The sequence below is a fragment of the Paroedura picta genome, chromosome 3 (genome assembly GCF_049243985.1).
Source record: "Paroedura picta isolate Pp20150507F chromosome 3, Ppicta_v3.0, whole genome shotgun sequence".
Classification (NCBI taxonomy): domain Eukaryota; kingdom Metazoa; phylum Chordata; class Lepidosauria; order Squamata; family Gekkonidae; genus Paroedura; species Paroedura picta.
This window is the reverse complement of record NC_135371.1, coordinates 67,730,484-67,744,596: the sequence shown is the minus strand read 5'-3', so window position 1 is coordinate 67,744,596 and position 14,113 is coordinate 67,730,484. Positions and strand designations below refer to the sequence as shown.

The window sequence follows — 14,113 nt, the reverse complement described above, 5'->3', positions numbered from 1 at the left end:
ATAAGAAAGAGGATAATCAGTGCATAAAGAGATGGAGCTAGAACAAGAGCAATGAAGATTCCCTTTGGGTGAGTGGAAGGTAATTGTATTCAAGCCATGCTATTCAAAGAGGAAGCATGGCTGCTTCATAGAACACTACTGCTAGAAAAGACAGATGGTCATAGGGCATCAGTCCAAAACAATAGCAGGAACAGATATGTAGAATGCCCTGGTACGTGCACAGGATGCTGAAGGTAGCCACAATTTTATGGCTTCAGGGTGCCAAATATCTTGAACATGCCAAAACCTAGACTTTACACTCTGAATTATGAATGCAAATCAGACATAAGAAGTCACAACAGTTCAGGAACTAGGTGTGGAATATTTTAATCTCCATGGACGTACTATTAACTCCCTTGTGGAGTTCCTCAGGGTGATGTGCTCTCCCCTACGTTCTTTAATGTCTTTATGTGCCCTCTGGCTCTGCTGGTCTGGAGTTTCGGGCTGGGCTGCCATCAGTATGTTGATGACACCCAGCTCTATCTCTTCATGGACGGCCGTCCGGGCTCCCCCCCCCCCCCCGGATCCATTTGCCAGATGCTTGGAAGCCGTTGCTGGATGGTTCAAGCAGAGTCGCCTGAAACTCAACCCCAACAGACGGAGGTCCTGTGGCTGGATACGATGGAGACAGGACAGACAGTGCGCTTGTTCACCCTGGCCAGGATGCGCCTGGTCACCACACCCCAGGCCAGGAACTTGGGAGTGACCTTGGATGCCTTGCTATCCATGGAGGCACAGGTCAAGAAGGTAGCCAGCAAGGCATTTTTCCATTTTCGCCAGGCAAGGCTATTAGCGTCCAATCTGTCTTCTGAGCATCTGACCATGGTGATCCATGCAACTGTCACCTCCAGGATTGACTTCTGTAACTTGCTCTATGCTGACCTGCCCTTGTCTCTGACCCGGAAATTGCAGCTGGTGCAAAATGCAGCTGCTAGGGTCCTCACAGGAACATCTTGGAGGGCCCATATCCAGCCTGTGCTGAGGCAGCTGCACTGGTTCCCAGTTGCAGCCCAGATCAGGTTCAAGGTTTTGGTATTGACCTTTAAGACCTTAATGCGATCTGGGACCCACATATCTGCAAGACTGCCTGTTGCCCTATGCCCCCTGCAGGGCTCTGCACTCTGCGGATTCCAACTTACTGGTCATTCCCAGCCCCAAAGAGGCTTGCCTGGCCTTAATTAGGGCCAGGGTCTTTTCGGTCCTGGTCCCTACCTGGTGGAATGAGCTCCCAGAAGAGCTGCGGGCCCTGCAGGAGCTTTCTGCTTTTCATAGGGCGTGTAAAACAGAGCTCTTCCACCAGATTGAGGCCAGGGCGAAGAAAAGATCCATGGGCCCGCCCTTAAGGAGGACAAGGGGGAATAAAGAAGTAAGTTTGCCTCCATATTTTAACAACAGGCCAGTAGTCCCCTTGTTTCCCAAAAGGGGTTGGGGGGTTGGTTTGCCACCATATTCTTGTAGATTTTGCTATGAATTGTTGTATTTTAGCACGGGTTTTAGGGGATTATCTTATTTTTATCTTGTAACCCGCCATGAGTCAGCTTTGCCAAGGGTGGCGGGTAATAAATCCAAGTAATAATGATAATGATAATGGGGACAGACCAGATTATTATAGACATGAAAGTCAATATTCTATATAAACTCAAAAGGTATACACAACATAAGATAGTTGAAGTGGAACTCATGAAAAAAAAAATAAACACTACATATTATTCTGGCTTAACCATAAACTCGGATTTCCTTAGTCATTATAGTCTCTAGTACCTCTCCAAGACATACTACTTGAAATTTTTATCAAATATTCTAAGCATACTTTATCAGAGACTCTACTCAGATCAGTTAATTTTTACTAAAACCATTTGCTTTTCTGTTTGTACTCCTGGCCTCCATCAACATCCACTATGTGTAACTGCTAATTTTGTTGATTTATGATAGGACTCAAAGGATACCCACTCTATTTCATGTCCTTTAATCAAGTCCCTCCCTTTTCCTTTTCCCCCTTACATTAAGATTTACATTTGAAAGGTATATATCAAGTTGGCTCCCCACCACCACCAATCTGCCCCACAAAAATGTCCCAGTGTGACCTTCTATTTATTTAGTTATTTATTATTGTATTTATAGACTGCCCTCCCTGAAGGCTCAGGGCGTTTTACATGAAACAAGAATGATACAGGTAACTCCATTTGAAATAATAACATGGTGATAACAATAACATTAACATAGTAATAGCAATAGCAATACCACCACCATAGAATGGTGGAATATAGCAAAGAGCATTGAATTCAACTCATACTGAGGCCCAGTGAGTTGGACAAATTTGTAGTGGTTGTCGTAGGAGGCAGGCTGGGGGGGCAATGGGAAGCAGTGGTTCTGGTTGACCTCAACCAAATGCCTGCTGGAGGAGCTCCCTTTTACAGTCCCTATGGAACTGTTCAAGTACCATCTGGTTGAGGTCAAGTGGGCTTCCTTGGGATCAGGGACCACCAGGAGGTTGGAGGTGATGGAGCACAAAGCTCATTGAAGGGTATAGGCAGAGAGGTGATCCCTCAGGTATGTGACCTTAATGTTAACCAAAACCTAAAGCCTGATCTGGAATTTGACCAGAAGCCAGCACAGCTGCTGGAGGATGGGCAAGATGTGGGACGTCCAAAGAGTTCCTGTGAGGACACTGGCAGCTGCGTTCTGGACCAGTTGTAGTTTCCAGATCAACGATAAGGGCAGATAAGGGCACAGTACAGCGAGTTGCAGATGTCCAGTCTAGAGGTGACTGTCGCGTAGATCACTGTGTCAAGGTGTTCCGGGGCCAAGTAGGGCATTAATAATTTGGCTTGGCGAAGATAGTAAAATGCCAGCCATGCTTCCATGATGATCTGGATCTCCATTGAGAGGGAGGCATCAAAAATCACTCCCAGGTTCCTGGCAGAGTGGGCCATTGATAACTGTACTCCATCCAGGTTTGGTAGTTGCGCTTCCTCGCTTGGACTTGCCTGCCCAGCCACAGAACCTCTGTCTTTGAAGGGTTGAGCTTCAGATGACTCTGCTTAAGCCACTCCATCACTGCTTCTAGGCAGCTGGCTAATGTTTCTGGGGGAGAGCCAGGGTGGTGATCCATAAGGAGGAAGAGCTGGGTGTCATCTGCATATTGGTGGCAACCAAACCTCCGCACCAGTTGGGCAAGAGCGCACATAGAGATTTTAAATAGAATTGGAGAGAGAATTGCTAGTGCATATTTATTTAATGAAGTAGACAGTGACTACAAAAGCTCATATTAAAATAAGCACTGTTAGTCTATTAAGGTGCCACTAGATTTTTACTTTATTAAGAATATACTAAGCTGAAATCTAACTGATCAATCGCTAAAAGATTTGACATCCTTCATACAGAAACTGCATTTAGGAGTAGCAACTATGCATAACCTAGATTATTCCACCAAATCCTGTCCATCAAACAGGGGTATAGGCAGCAACACATGGGGCCATTCCGCACAAGGACCAATGTTGCCAATTGTTTTCAGAATGCAGAAACGCTATATTAAATAGTGAAATTTCGTCATTCCGCGTACCTTTATTTTTAATGGAATATAGAAGTCCCAGTAGCGTTGTATTCATTCCCCACATGTTTCCGGCCTCGCTGGAATCGCAACAAAGGACGCAATATTTTTCTGTGCTTCTTCCCACCCCTGGCCGTCAATCAAACGGAACAGCCAATGGACTGTTGTGTTCATGCTCCCGAAAAGCCCCTTTCCCTTTAAGTACTGTTTTTTTTTAAACACAAACACACCCGTTAAATGAATCTGTGTTAAATTATTGTTTCGGAAAGACCTTTTTTTCTGGTGTAGGAGCTGGCGATTAATCGTTTACACGCTCAAGTAAAAAAAAAGATTCCCCCCCATGGGCGTGATTTGTGGCTGAAATTACGGGCAGTGCCAAACAGGGGGCTGTGTTGTGCTTGGGAACTTCAAAGACACTTGGAGTAGGAAGCTTTGTTTAACTTTTAATCACTTCTGTGGAGGGACTATAGCTGGAGAAGCCTCGCTCGTTCATTGCTTTCCCCGGTCTAAGGGGAAAAAATGGTGATCGCTTCTCCGGAAGTTCGGGGGTGAGAGTGGGAGAGGGACATTCTTTTTACCGCTACATTGAGAACGCACATGTCTTTTGCTGATGTGTTGCAGCTTGAGCTCAGAAGTGTAGCGATGTTTTCAGGGAGAATCCACTTTTCCCTATTTCCCGAAAAGCGCTACAACGAAGCGATTTTTGCGGGAGTGTTGCAGGAGTGTTGCAGATTGTGTGCGATCATGCAGAACATTGAATTAGTAGCGTTTACCAAAGGTAAGACTTCTGCTACATTTAAGTCATGCGGAATGGCCCATGAAGTTCGTTTTCTTCTCCCCTGCTTCACTGCATGCACCAGAAACACTTTTCATATCCTTCACTGTGACCTACCTGCAAATACCTGGATTATATGACTCTTTATCTGCCAATTGGTCATACTCTGTCAGTACGTCATCCAGTTCTCCAATTTGCCCATAAGAGCCCCATTCGGTGTTTATACACATGCGCCCCACTTTGTTCTCCATGCCTGCTATGTTCTCAACCTGTTCCATGTAGCAACAGTTAGTGCCATCACCTACAGGAAGAGAAAAAAGTACAAAAACAACGGTAGAAATAGCCATGTCAGTAAAACACTGAGATAGTTAAACCAAGCAGTGAGAAAACCAAGGGCTCTGGTGCTTTCAAAAACTTACCAGCTTCTCTATCATATGAGGTGTGTGGGGGGGGGGGAGCAATTTAATATTTTACCTTTTGAAGCTGCCAGTCATAAAATGGTGGCTCGGTGGGTGGAGACAGCCACAAAACAGCAGCATGTACAAACATTACACCATTTCAGAATAGTCCATAGTGCTCATTTCCAAAAGCAAAGTGCCATCCCACCCTCAATTGAAACTTGCCCTGCATAGCAGAAACATATAGTAACTTCTCTGTTTTCCCTGCAAGAAAACAGGGAATTAGCAGACTTGCATGCAGAGGGAAAGTGTTGATAGCATACTCCTTTTCCTCCTAGATTCAGAGCAAGGGTAAGTGGGTGCACACATATAGGAGGAAGAGAGGTTGGTGGGAAAGGGTGCTGGTGCTGCCAGAGTGGGTTCTGCTCATCCAGAGTAAGGTGCATGCCTCTGCCCTCCTTCATCATGCATGAAACAGAATGCTACATTAACTTTAAAGGGAAGGATAAAAAGAGGATTACAGCAACCGTGGAAAAGGAGTGGAGACAGAATAGCTAGGTCACATGGAGCAAGCCTTGAGAGCACTTCCAAGGATGGAGACTGGTATACCAATGTCATTCTGGCATAGCAACATCACTTCCAATGAAAACTGGATATGTCACCACATGATACTCCAGGATTTTGCAAAAACTCTATGGTAAAACCTTAGCATTTTTTGCAAATCCTAGAGCATTAGCACACTTTCAGAGAAGTGCTGGTGCATGCCCCCTTCCCCTTTCCCACTGGAGGTGCTGGCAGGAAATGAATTTGATTAGCAGGAACCCTAGATGAAGAGCTTTAAATTGTTTGAAGAGTGACTAGTCACTCTTGAATAACCTTCTGGCAACACCTGCATGGTCCATCTATACCACAATCCTATTTTTGTCAATGGTTAGTGCTTGCCATTTAGATCAGTGGTCCCCAACCTTTTTATCACCGGGGACCGGTCAACGCTTGACAATTTTACTGAGGCCTGGGGGGCGGGGTAGTCTTTTGCCGAGAGACATCGCCGCCACCGCCTGAGCCCCTGCTCCACTTGCTTTCCCACCGGCGCCCCTGACTTCCCGCCACCCGCTGGGAGGCGCTGCCAGCAGCAGCTGCGCAGTGCCACACTGAGGGGAAGCTGCGGTCATGGCAGCCGCTGGACAGCACCAAAGGTGAGCCAGCGGCAGAGTAGCAGCGCAGCCCCCGAGGCAGCAGCCGGGGAGGAGGACAAGGAGGAACCGCAGCCCGGTACTGACTGATCCCCGAACCGGTACAGGTCCCCGGACTGGGGGTTGGGGACCACTGGTTTAGATGAAATGGATTCCAGAGTTCTCCCTGTAAATTGCCATGGCTTAAGAAGGGAAAGAAAATAATTCAAATAAATGACTGGCTACGTTATTGGTGTCGTCATAAAAGGTTCGGATTTTTGGACCTATTGTGATGAGGCTTTTCTCTCTGGGGATGGTTTGCACCTCACAAAGGTAGGAAAAATGTGTTTGCAAAGTCTTGCAGACCTGGTGAGGAGGGCTTTAAACTAAATACAATGGGGGAGTGAGACATTAATTCAAAACCTATTTGATAAGAACTATAGATGGGAACCCTGCAGATCTACAGGGAATCGTACCTATGCAAGGAACCATTAACCATTACAGGTATATTAAAAAACTAAAACCCTGAGACACACAAATGAAGCATTCCAATGTCTCTACCTCAATGCACCATGTATGGGAAAGAAGCAGGTAGAATTAGAAGTCCTAATGGAGGAAGCAAACTATGACCTAATAGGCATTACAGAAACTTGGTGGGATAACAATCAGAATTGGAATATTAGGACTGAGAGGTAAAGGTAAAGGTATCCCCTGTGCAAGCACCGAGTCATGTCTGACCCTTGGGGTGATGCCCTCAAGCGTTTTCATGGCAGACTCAATATGGGGTGGTTTGCCAGTGCCTTCCCCAGTCATTACCGTTTACCCCCCAGCAAGCTGGGTACTCATTTTACCCACCTCGGAAGGATGGAAGGCTGAGTCAACCTTGAGCCGGCTGCTGGGATTGAACTCCCAGCCTCATGGGCAAAGCTTTCAGGCGGCTGCCTTACCACTCTGCCCCACAAGAGGCTCTGGACTGAGAGGTACAACTTATTTAAAAGGGACAGACAAATAAAAAAGGGAGGGAAGTGTGATAGTATATGTTAAGAATGTGTATACTTGTGAGGAAGTACAAGCATCTGGGCATGGAATTTCAGCTGAGAGTCTTTGAGTAAAAATAAAATAAATAGGAAACAATAGTGGCATTATTGTGGGGGGTCTACTATAGACACCCAGGCTAGACAGAGGACTTGGATGAGAAGCTCCTAGACCATTTTACAAATTTCTCAAAGAGGTGGGATATAGCGGTCATGGGTGATTTCAAATACCCAGATATCTGTGGAAGACCAAGTCTGCTAAAAATGAATAGTCCAATAAATTCTTGACTTGTCTTACTGACAATTTAATTTCCAAGAAGGTGGAATGGGCAACTACGGGGTCTGCAATTTTAGACTTAATTCTCATTCATGGGGAGGAACTGGTTGATGAGGTGAAAACAGTGGACACACTTGGTAGTAGTGATCATGTGATTTTGGAATTTGCATAGAAAAACTATGTAGTCAGATATATAGGCTGGACTTCAGTAAAGCAAATTTTAACAAATTAAAAGTTATGCTGGGTAGAATCCAATGGTTGGAAAAACTTAAGGAGATTGGAGTTCAAGAGGGAGAGTTTCTTAAAGTGAACTACTGAAGGCACAAGCACAAACAATTCCCTTAGAATCATAGAATAATAGAGTTGGAAGGGACCTCATGGGTCATCTAGTCCAACCCCCGGCATTATGCAGGACACTCACAACCCTATCTCTCATCTACTGTGACCTGCCACGCATTTGCCTTCACAGAATCAGCCTCTCCGTCAGATGGCTATCTAGCCTCTGTTTAAAAATGTCCTAAGATGGAGAACTCACCACCTCCCGAGAAAGCCTGTTCCACTGAGAAACCACTCTGTCAGGAACTTCTTCTGGATGTTTAGATGGAATTTCTTTTGAATTAATTTCATCCCATTCATTCTGGTCCATCCCTCGGGGGCAAGAGAGAACAATTCTGCTCTATCCTCCATATGACACCCTTTTAAATATTTGAAGATGGTTATCAGATCCCCTCTCAGTCATCTCTTCTCTAGGCTAAACAGACCAAGCTCCCCCAACCTTTCTTCATACGTCTTGGTCTCCAAACCCCTCACCATCTTTGTTGACCTCCTCTGGACACGTTCCAGTTTGTGAACATCCCTCTTCAACTGGGGTGCCCAAAATTGAACACAGTACGCCAAGTGAGGTCGAACCAGAGCAGAGAAAAGCGGCACCATCACCTCCCATGATCTGGTCTGATACTTGGTTTGATACAGCCCAAAATCCTATTTGCCTTTTTAGCCACTGAGTCACACTGCTGACTCATGTTCAAGGTATGGTCTACTAAAACTCCTGGATCCTTTTCACATATGCTACTGCCAAGACTAGTCTCCCCCGTCTTATATTGGTATATTTGGTTTTTCCTACCTAATTGCAGAACTTTACATTAGTGCCTATTGAACTTCATTTAATTCAATTTAGCCCACTTCTCGAGCCTATCAAGATCATCCTGTATTCTGTTGCTGTCTTCAGTTGTGTTTGCTACCCCTCCCAGTTTAGTATCATCTGCAAATTTAATAAGTATCCCCTCTAATCCCTCATCCAAATCATTTATAAATATCTTGAACAACACAGGCCCCAGGACAGATCCTTGGGGTACTCCACTTGTCACTCTTTTCCAAGAAGATGCTGAACCATTAACAAGTACCCTCTGGGTATGATTTGTCAACCAGTTATTGATCCACCTGACAGAATTAGGATCCATACCACATTTTACCAACTTGTGAACAAGTGGAACGTGATCAAACGCTTTACTGAAATCCAGATAAACTATGTCCACGGCATTTCCCTGATCCAGCAAGGTAGTTACTTTCTCAAAAGAAGAAGAAGAGTTGGTTCTTCTATGCCACTTTTCCCTACCCAAAGGAGGCTCAAAGCAGCTTACAGTCGCCTTCCCATTCCTCTCCCCACAACAGACACCCTGTGGGGTGGGTGAGGCTGAGAGAGCACTGATATCACTGTCCGGTCAGAACAGTTTTATCAGTGCTGTGGTGAGCCCAAGGTCAGCCAGCTGGTTGCATGTGGGGGAGTGCAGAATCGAACCTGGCATGCCAGATTAGAAGTCCGCACTCCTAAACACTACACCAAACTGGCTTGGTCTAACATGACTTGTTCTTGGGAAACCCGTGCTGAGTCTTAGAAATCACAGCTCTCACTTCCAGCTGCTCAAGGACCAAATGTTTGATTATTTGTTCCAAAATTTTGCCAGCTCCAGATGTCAAGCTGATGGGTTGATAATTACCCGGATCCTCCTTTTTCCCTTTCTTGAAGATGGGGACAACATTTGCCCACCTCCAATCATTTGGCACCTCACCTGTTCTCCAATAAGAGTAAAAAATAATGGACAGAGGTTCAGAGATGACAGAAGACTTTGTTTCATTTAAAGAAACTAGGTGTTTGTGGACTGCTCCAACAGTGATCCTAGGCCACCATTCCCGTCCCCCGTGTTGTGTTATGATTTTGCCACATTGATTGCTATTTCCCTCACTAGAGAAGACTGAGGAGAAATAGGAGTTAAGCAGTTCAGCCCTCTCTTCATCATCATCTGTTATAATTTCACTTTCTTGACCTCGCAGTGGTCCTATGGTGACCCTATTATTTTTCTTGCTTGAAATATAACTAAAGAAGCCTTTTTTGTTATGTTTAGCATTTCTTGCTAGCCTAAGCTCATATTGAGCTTTAGCTTTTCTAACACTCCCCCTACAATTATTGGTTATTTGTTTATACTCATCCTTGGTAATTAGGCTTTACTTCCATTTCCTAAACGACTCTTTTTTATTCCTCAAATCTTTTGACAACTGCTTATGGAGCCAACTTGGCTTCCTTAGGCTCCTTCCATCCTTTCTTCTCAAGGGAATTGTTTGTGATTGAGCCTTCGGTATTTCACTTTTAAGAAACTCCCAGACCTCTTGGACATGAGAAGGGAAAAATGGGAGGAGCCTAAAGAAGCTAGGGTGGCTCCATAAACAGTTTTCAAAAGATTTGAGTAATAAAAATGTTGACAATAAACAAATAACTTTTGTTTGTAGGGAAAGTGTTAGAAAAACTAAGGCTCAGTATGAGGTTAGGATAGTGAGAAATGCTAAACACAACAAAAAGGGTTCTTTAGTTATGTTCAAAGTAAGAAAAAGAGTAAGGATATGGTAGAACCATTGTAGGGACAAGAAAGTGAAAGTGTAGTAGTTGATGAAGAGAAGGCTGAACTGCTCAATTCCTACTTCCCCTTGGTCTTCTCTTGCAAGGGAAATCTTTCTTAATGTGGCAAAATCATATAATGTGATGAGGGATGGGAATTGCAGCCTAGGATCACTGTAGGGCTAGTTTCTTTAAATGAATCTGTCCTCTAGGCCAGCTGTATGAAAAGAAGTATACTATCCAGATCGCATGAGGTGATGCTACTGCTTTACTCTGCTCTGGTTAGACCTCAATTAGAGTATTGTGTTCAGCTTTGGGCACCACACTTGAAGAAGAATGTAGACAAACTGGAGCAAATCCAGAGGAGGTCAATGGAAATGGTAAGGGGTTTGGAGACCGAGTCGTATAAGTAAAGGTTGAGGGAACTTGGTATATTTAGCCGGGAGAGAAAACGAGTAAGAGGAGATATGATAGCCATGTTCAAGTACTTGAAGGGCTGTCACATAGAGGACGGAGCAGTTTTCTGTTGCCCCGGAGGGTCAGACCAGAACCAATGGGATGGAATTAATTTTTAAAAATTTCAGCTTAACATCCGGAAGATGTTCCTGACAGTTAGAGCGGTTTCTCAATGGATCAGGCTTCCTTGGGAGGTGGTGGGTTCTCCATCTTTGGACAATTTTAAATAGAGGCTAGATAGCCATCTGACAGAGAGGCTGATTCTGTGAAGGCAAAGGGGTGGCAGGTTACAGTAGATGAGCGATTGGGATGTGAGTGTCCTGCATAGTGCAGGGGGTTGGACTAGATGACCCTGCAGGTCCCTTCCAACTCTATGATTCTATGATCTTATGGAATCCTTGTACAAAATAATCTCCCACACTCAGTCTTAGCCAGGAGATTGGGTTGTTAGTCCTGTGGCATGGCAATATGTAACCTCAACATTATTAGTGCTTTATTGCCTGAATTTCCTATATGAACACAGTGCAATATTCTTCTAATCTGGCAAGATCTCAAAGGAATAAACTACCTCCCTGGTAAAAAGCATAATGTACAACATCCACAAGTCTTCCAGCTCAACAGCGCAACTAACATGCAAATGTCCTGCTTACCTATAATCAGCCCAATTTCACAGGGCTCCTGTTCACAAGCACAGCTCATCATGACTCCCACAGTGTCATTCAGCACAGCTAAGACCTCAATGCAGTAGTTCTGGGATAATCAAAGAAAAAGATCAAAGTGACTCTGCTTCTGCTTCTCCCTCCCTTCTTTCCTTTATTTGGCCTCCCCATACTTGTTATTCTCCCTGGGGTCCTAACCTGTTGAGAAGTAGGGGTTTTTTTCCCCAGCTTCCCCATAGTATTGGTGTGCAATTCTACATCTCTTGGGTTCTCTCCAGATTTTCTTTCCCACATTTGGGAAACATCACACCTGAGACTGTATGACAGCTGTACTGGTAGGAAAGTCTGAATTTTCTTGGTCCTGCTTACTAAAAAAGTTGGCAACTGAATATTGTAACAATCTGTATATTGTGCTCTGAATTCCTATCTTTCAATGTTTAAAAAGTAAGTCTCAAAAGGGGATGGAGAATTACTTTTTAAATAATGAAAGGGAATTCAGAGAACTTGATTCGCACATTATTATAATATTATCTTGACAATTATCTTCAATTGCTGATCAAGGCCCACCTGGGGAGGGGGGGGAGATGACTACTTCCACAAGCCTGGAACAGAGAAGCTGTGGGAAAACCTGTGATATGGAAGCCCCAATGCCATAGTGCTACATCTGGAGTAGCAATATGAAAATTGCACAAGACTGTCCATGTGTGGAAAACATTTCTCTCTTTTGCCACTCATTCAAAAGCACACTTTGGTAACAGCTATTCCGCACCTTGCAATGTTCTGTTAAGCTTGTTTGGAGCAGCTGTCCCAAATCCTCACCCATCACACCTGGATGGTAGAAATCCTTTGTCCATTTCACCAACTTACACTAAAGGAAAGCAAAACAGGTAGGTATTAGAGAGTACTTCACCATCTCCAATGAGCCTCTGTGAAACCCAGCCTTTCTTCCTCCAAGCAACCCTTTAGAAGGAAAAACACTGGAGAGAGAGAGATCAGCACTGTAGTATACGAACTCTTTCTTCAGACCCACCTTTTCACTTGGCAGCTTTTTCAGGCCAGGCATTATGTTTATGGCAAACCTTGGAGTCAGTCCCTTCCCTCCTTCCCACTAGGCCAGTGCAATCACTCTGTATCATCACATGTTTGCCTTGCTGAATTATTGGGATTTCCCCCCTAACAAATGTGCAACATCACTATCCCAGCACACACAGTCTGACATACAGCCATTGTAGTATTCACCTTGTTCAGTGAGGTATGGTCACAGTGAAAGGGAAAAGAGAAGCCAAGTGGAAAGTATTTCTCAGAGGTGCCAAGGTCATCCAAAAATCTGGCCAGGCACTGGGCCAAGAATTCAAAAAGCTGGAAAAGCAAACAGGGAATTATGAATATGACACATCATCCTCACCTACCTCCACATGGCAGTCTGCTCACCACAGGGCATGTAGCCAACTTTTCAGATTTCTCTCTACTATCAATATAAAGCCAGAAACTTTACCAGCAGTGAAAGCTTTGCGAATAATCTAGCATGGATTTTTGTACCATCTTGCACTCCATTATTATTTATTTCTTTAAAACCCATGGTACATAAAGCTGGACCCAACCCGGAAACTCCTCACCCTTAAGCTCTATTGATATATGGACTTTCTAGTCACAACTAAGACCTTTTCCTAATGCTCAAGTTATTCCTGGTCTTCTTGGGAGTCAATTTACAAGCAATGGTCATGGCTCTTCTGCATGTCTGCCCTCCCTCTGCAATTTTGCAGATGTGCAATTGGTTTATTTTCTTCTACACATGCCTTCAGTAACGAGGATTTTCAAGGAAGGCAGATGTCATCAGCAGTAGCACAGCTCATGCATATCCCTTTTAAAAAAGGCACTAAAATATTGAAATATCATTAGAATATTGTAACAATAGGCTTAGCAACTTCTATGACTTCCCAGTTTTTATTTTTAAAAAGTTTCCTCACGGAGATATAAGGAAAAAAGGTGCGGACAGGAGAAAACAAAGCCACGTCTTCAGCGTGGGGAGGAGATGGAGTGGTTTCACCACAATCATGGAAAAGTGGGCTGGAGGTGGGTGGGAGGGGGCAGGACAAAACTTGACATAAACATTACATGTGACTCACTAAAAGATAACTCAAAATCAGCTTCCAGAAAAAAGATCAGGGTAGAAGTGGTCTTAAAAGAACCAGGAAATACCCATGGGGAGAAACAAAAAACAAAGTGAAAATCAAAGATACAAAAATACATGTGGAAATCCAAAGCAGATTGGGTCAGAAAAAATCCATGCAAAAATTGTCTAAGTTACAACAAAACATTAATTACCATGAAACTTCACAAAGTTAACCTGACTGACTTGTTCACAGGACTTGTTCACCAACTTATTGTAAGAGATTCCCAACAAGCATTTTTACGTTAAAAACATCTGCAGGGGGAGTGAGATGGGGCTGATTTTGCTTATGGTCACAGCACTGGAACAGGATGAAGCATTTGAGGTGCAGGATCTGGGGTCAAAGGGTGCCAGAAGAGGAAAGAGAGCAAGGAGAAGCAGGGAGGGAGAGAAAAGAGTGGCTTGATAAGTGGATGCAAAAGAAAATCACATATTTGTAAAGTAACAGAGGGGGCTTAAACAGAATAAAAGGGAAAAGAGGAAGAACAGAGGAACAGCATGATTGTGAAAACAAATGGAATTGATCAAGTGAGCTGAAGGGTAACTATACCTTATTTTTAAAGACCTCTGCAGGGATCGGAAAGGACTGCGTTTTCAGCCGGGCCTTCTGCTTTTCTTCACCACTCAAGTGCAACAACGCAACATCCACATGAGTAGAAGACAGTTCTAGTCCCAGGAAATGCCCTCTCTCTG

General features: G+C 44.2%; 1 protein-coding gene across 3 annotated transcripts in view; it reads right to left on the bottom strand.

Moving 5' to 3' along the window:
• Window positions 1–14,113, bottom strand: part of HK3 (hexokinase 3) — a 48,694-nt gene that overhangs the window by 16,358 nt on the left and 18,223 nt on the right. For all 3 annotated transcript variants that reach the window (XM_077326268.1, XM_077326265.1, XM_077326266.1), the window contains 5 exons: window positions 13,971–14,110; window positions 12,490–12,609; window positions 12,020–12,118; window positions 11,242–11,341; window positions 4,482–4,665 (listed from right to left, as the gene is read on the bottom strand). In XM_077326268.1, the coding sequence (XP_077182383.1) occupies window positions 4,482–4,665; window positions 11,242–11,341; window positions 12,020–12,118; window positions 12,490–12,609; window positions 13,971–14,110 (643 nt within the window). The remainder of the gene's footprint in view (window positions 1–4,481; window positions 4,666–11,241; window positions 11,342–12,019; window positions 12,119–12,489; window positions 12,610–13,970; window positions 14,111–14,113) is intronic.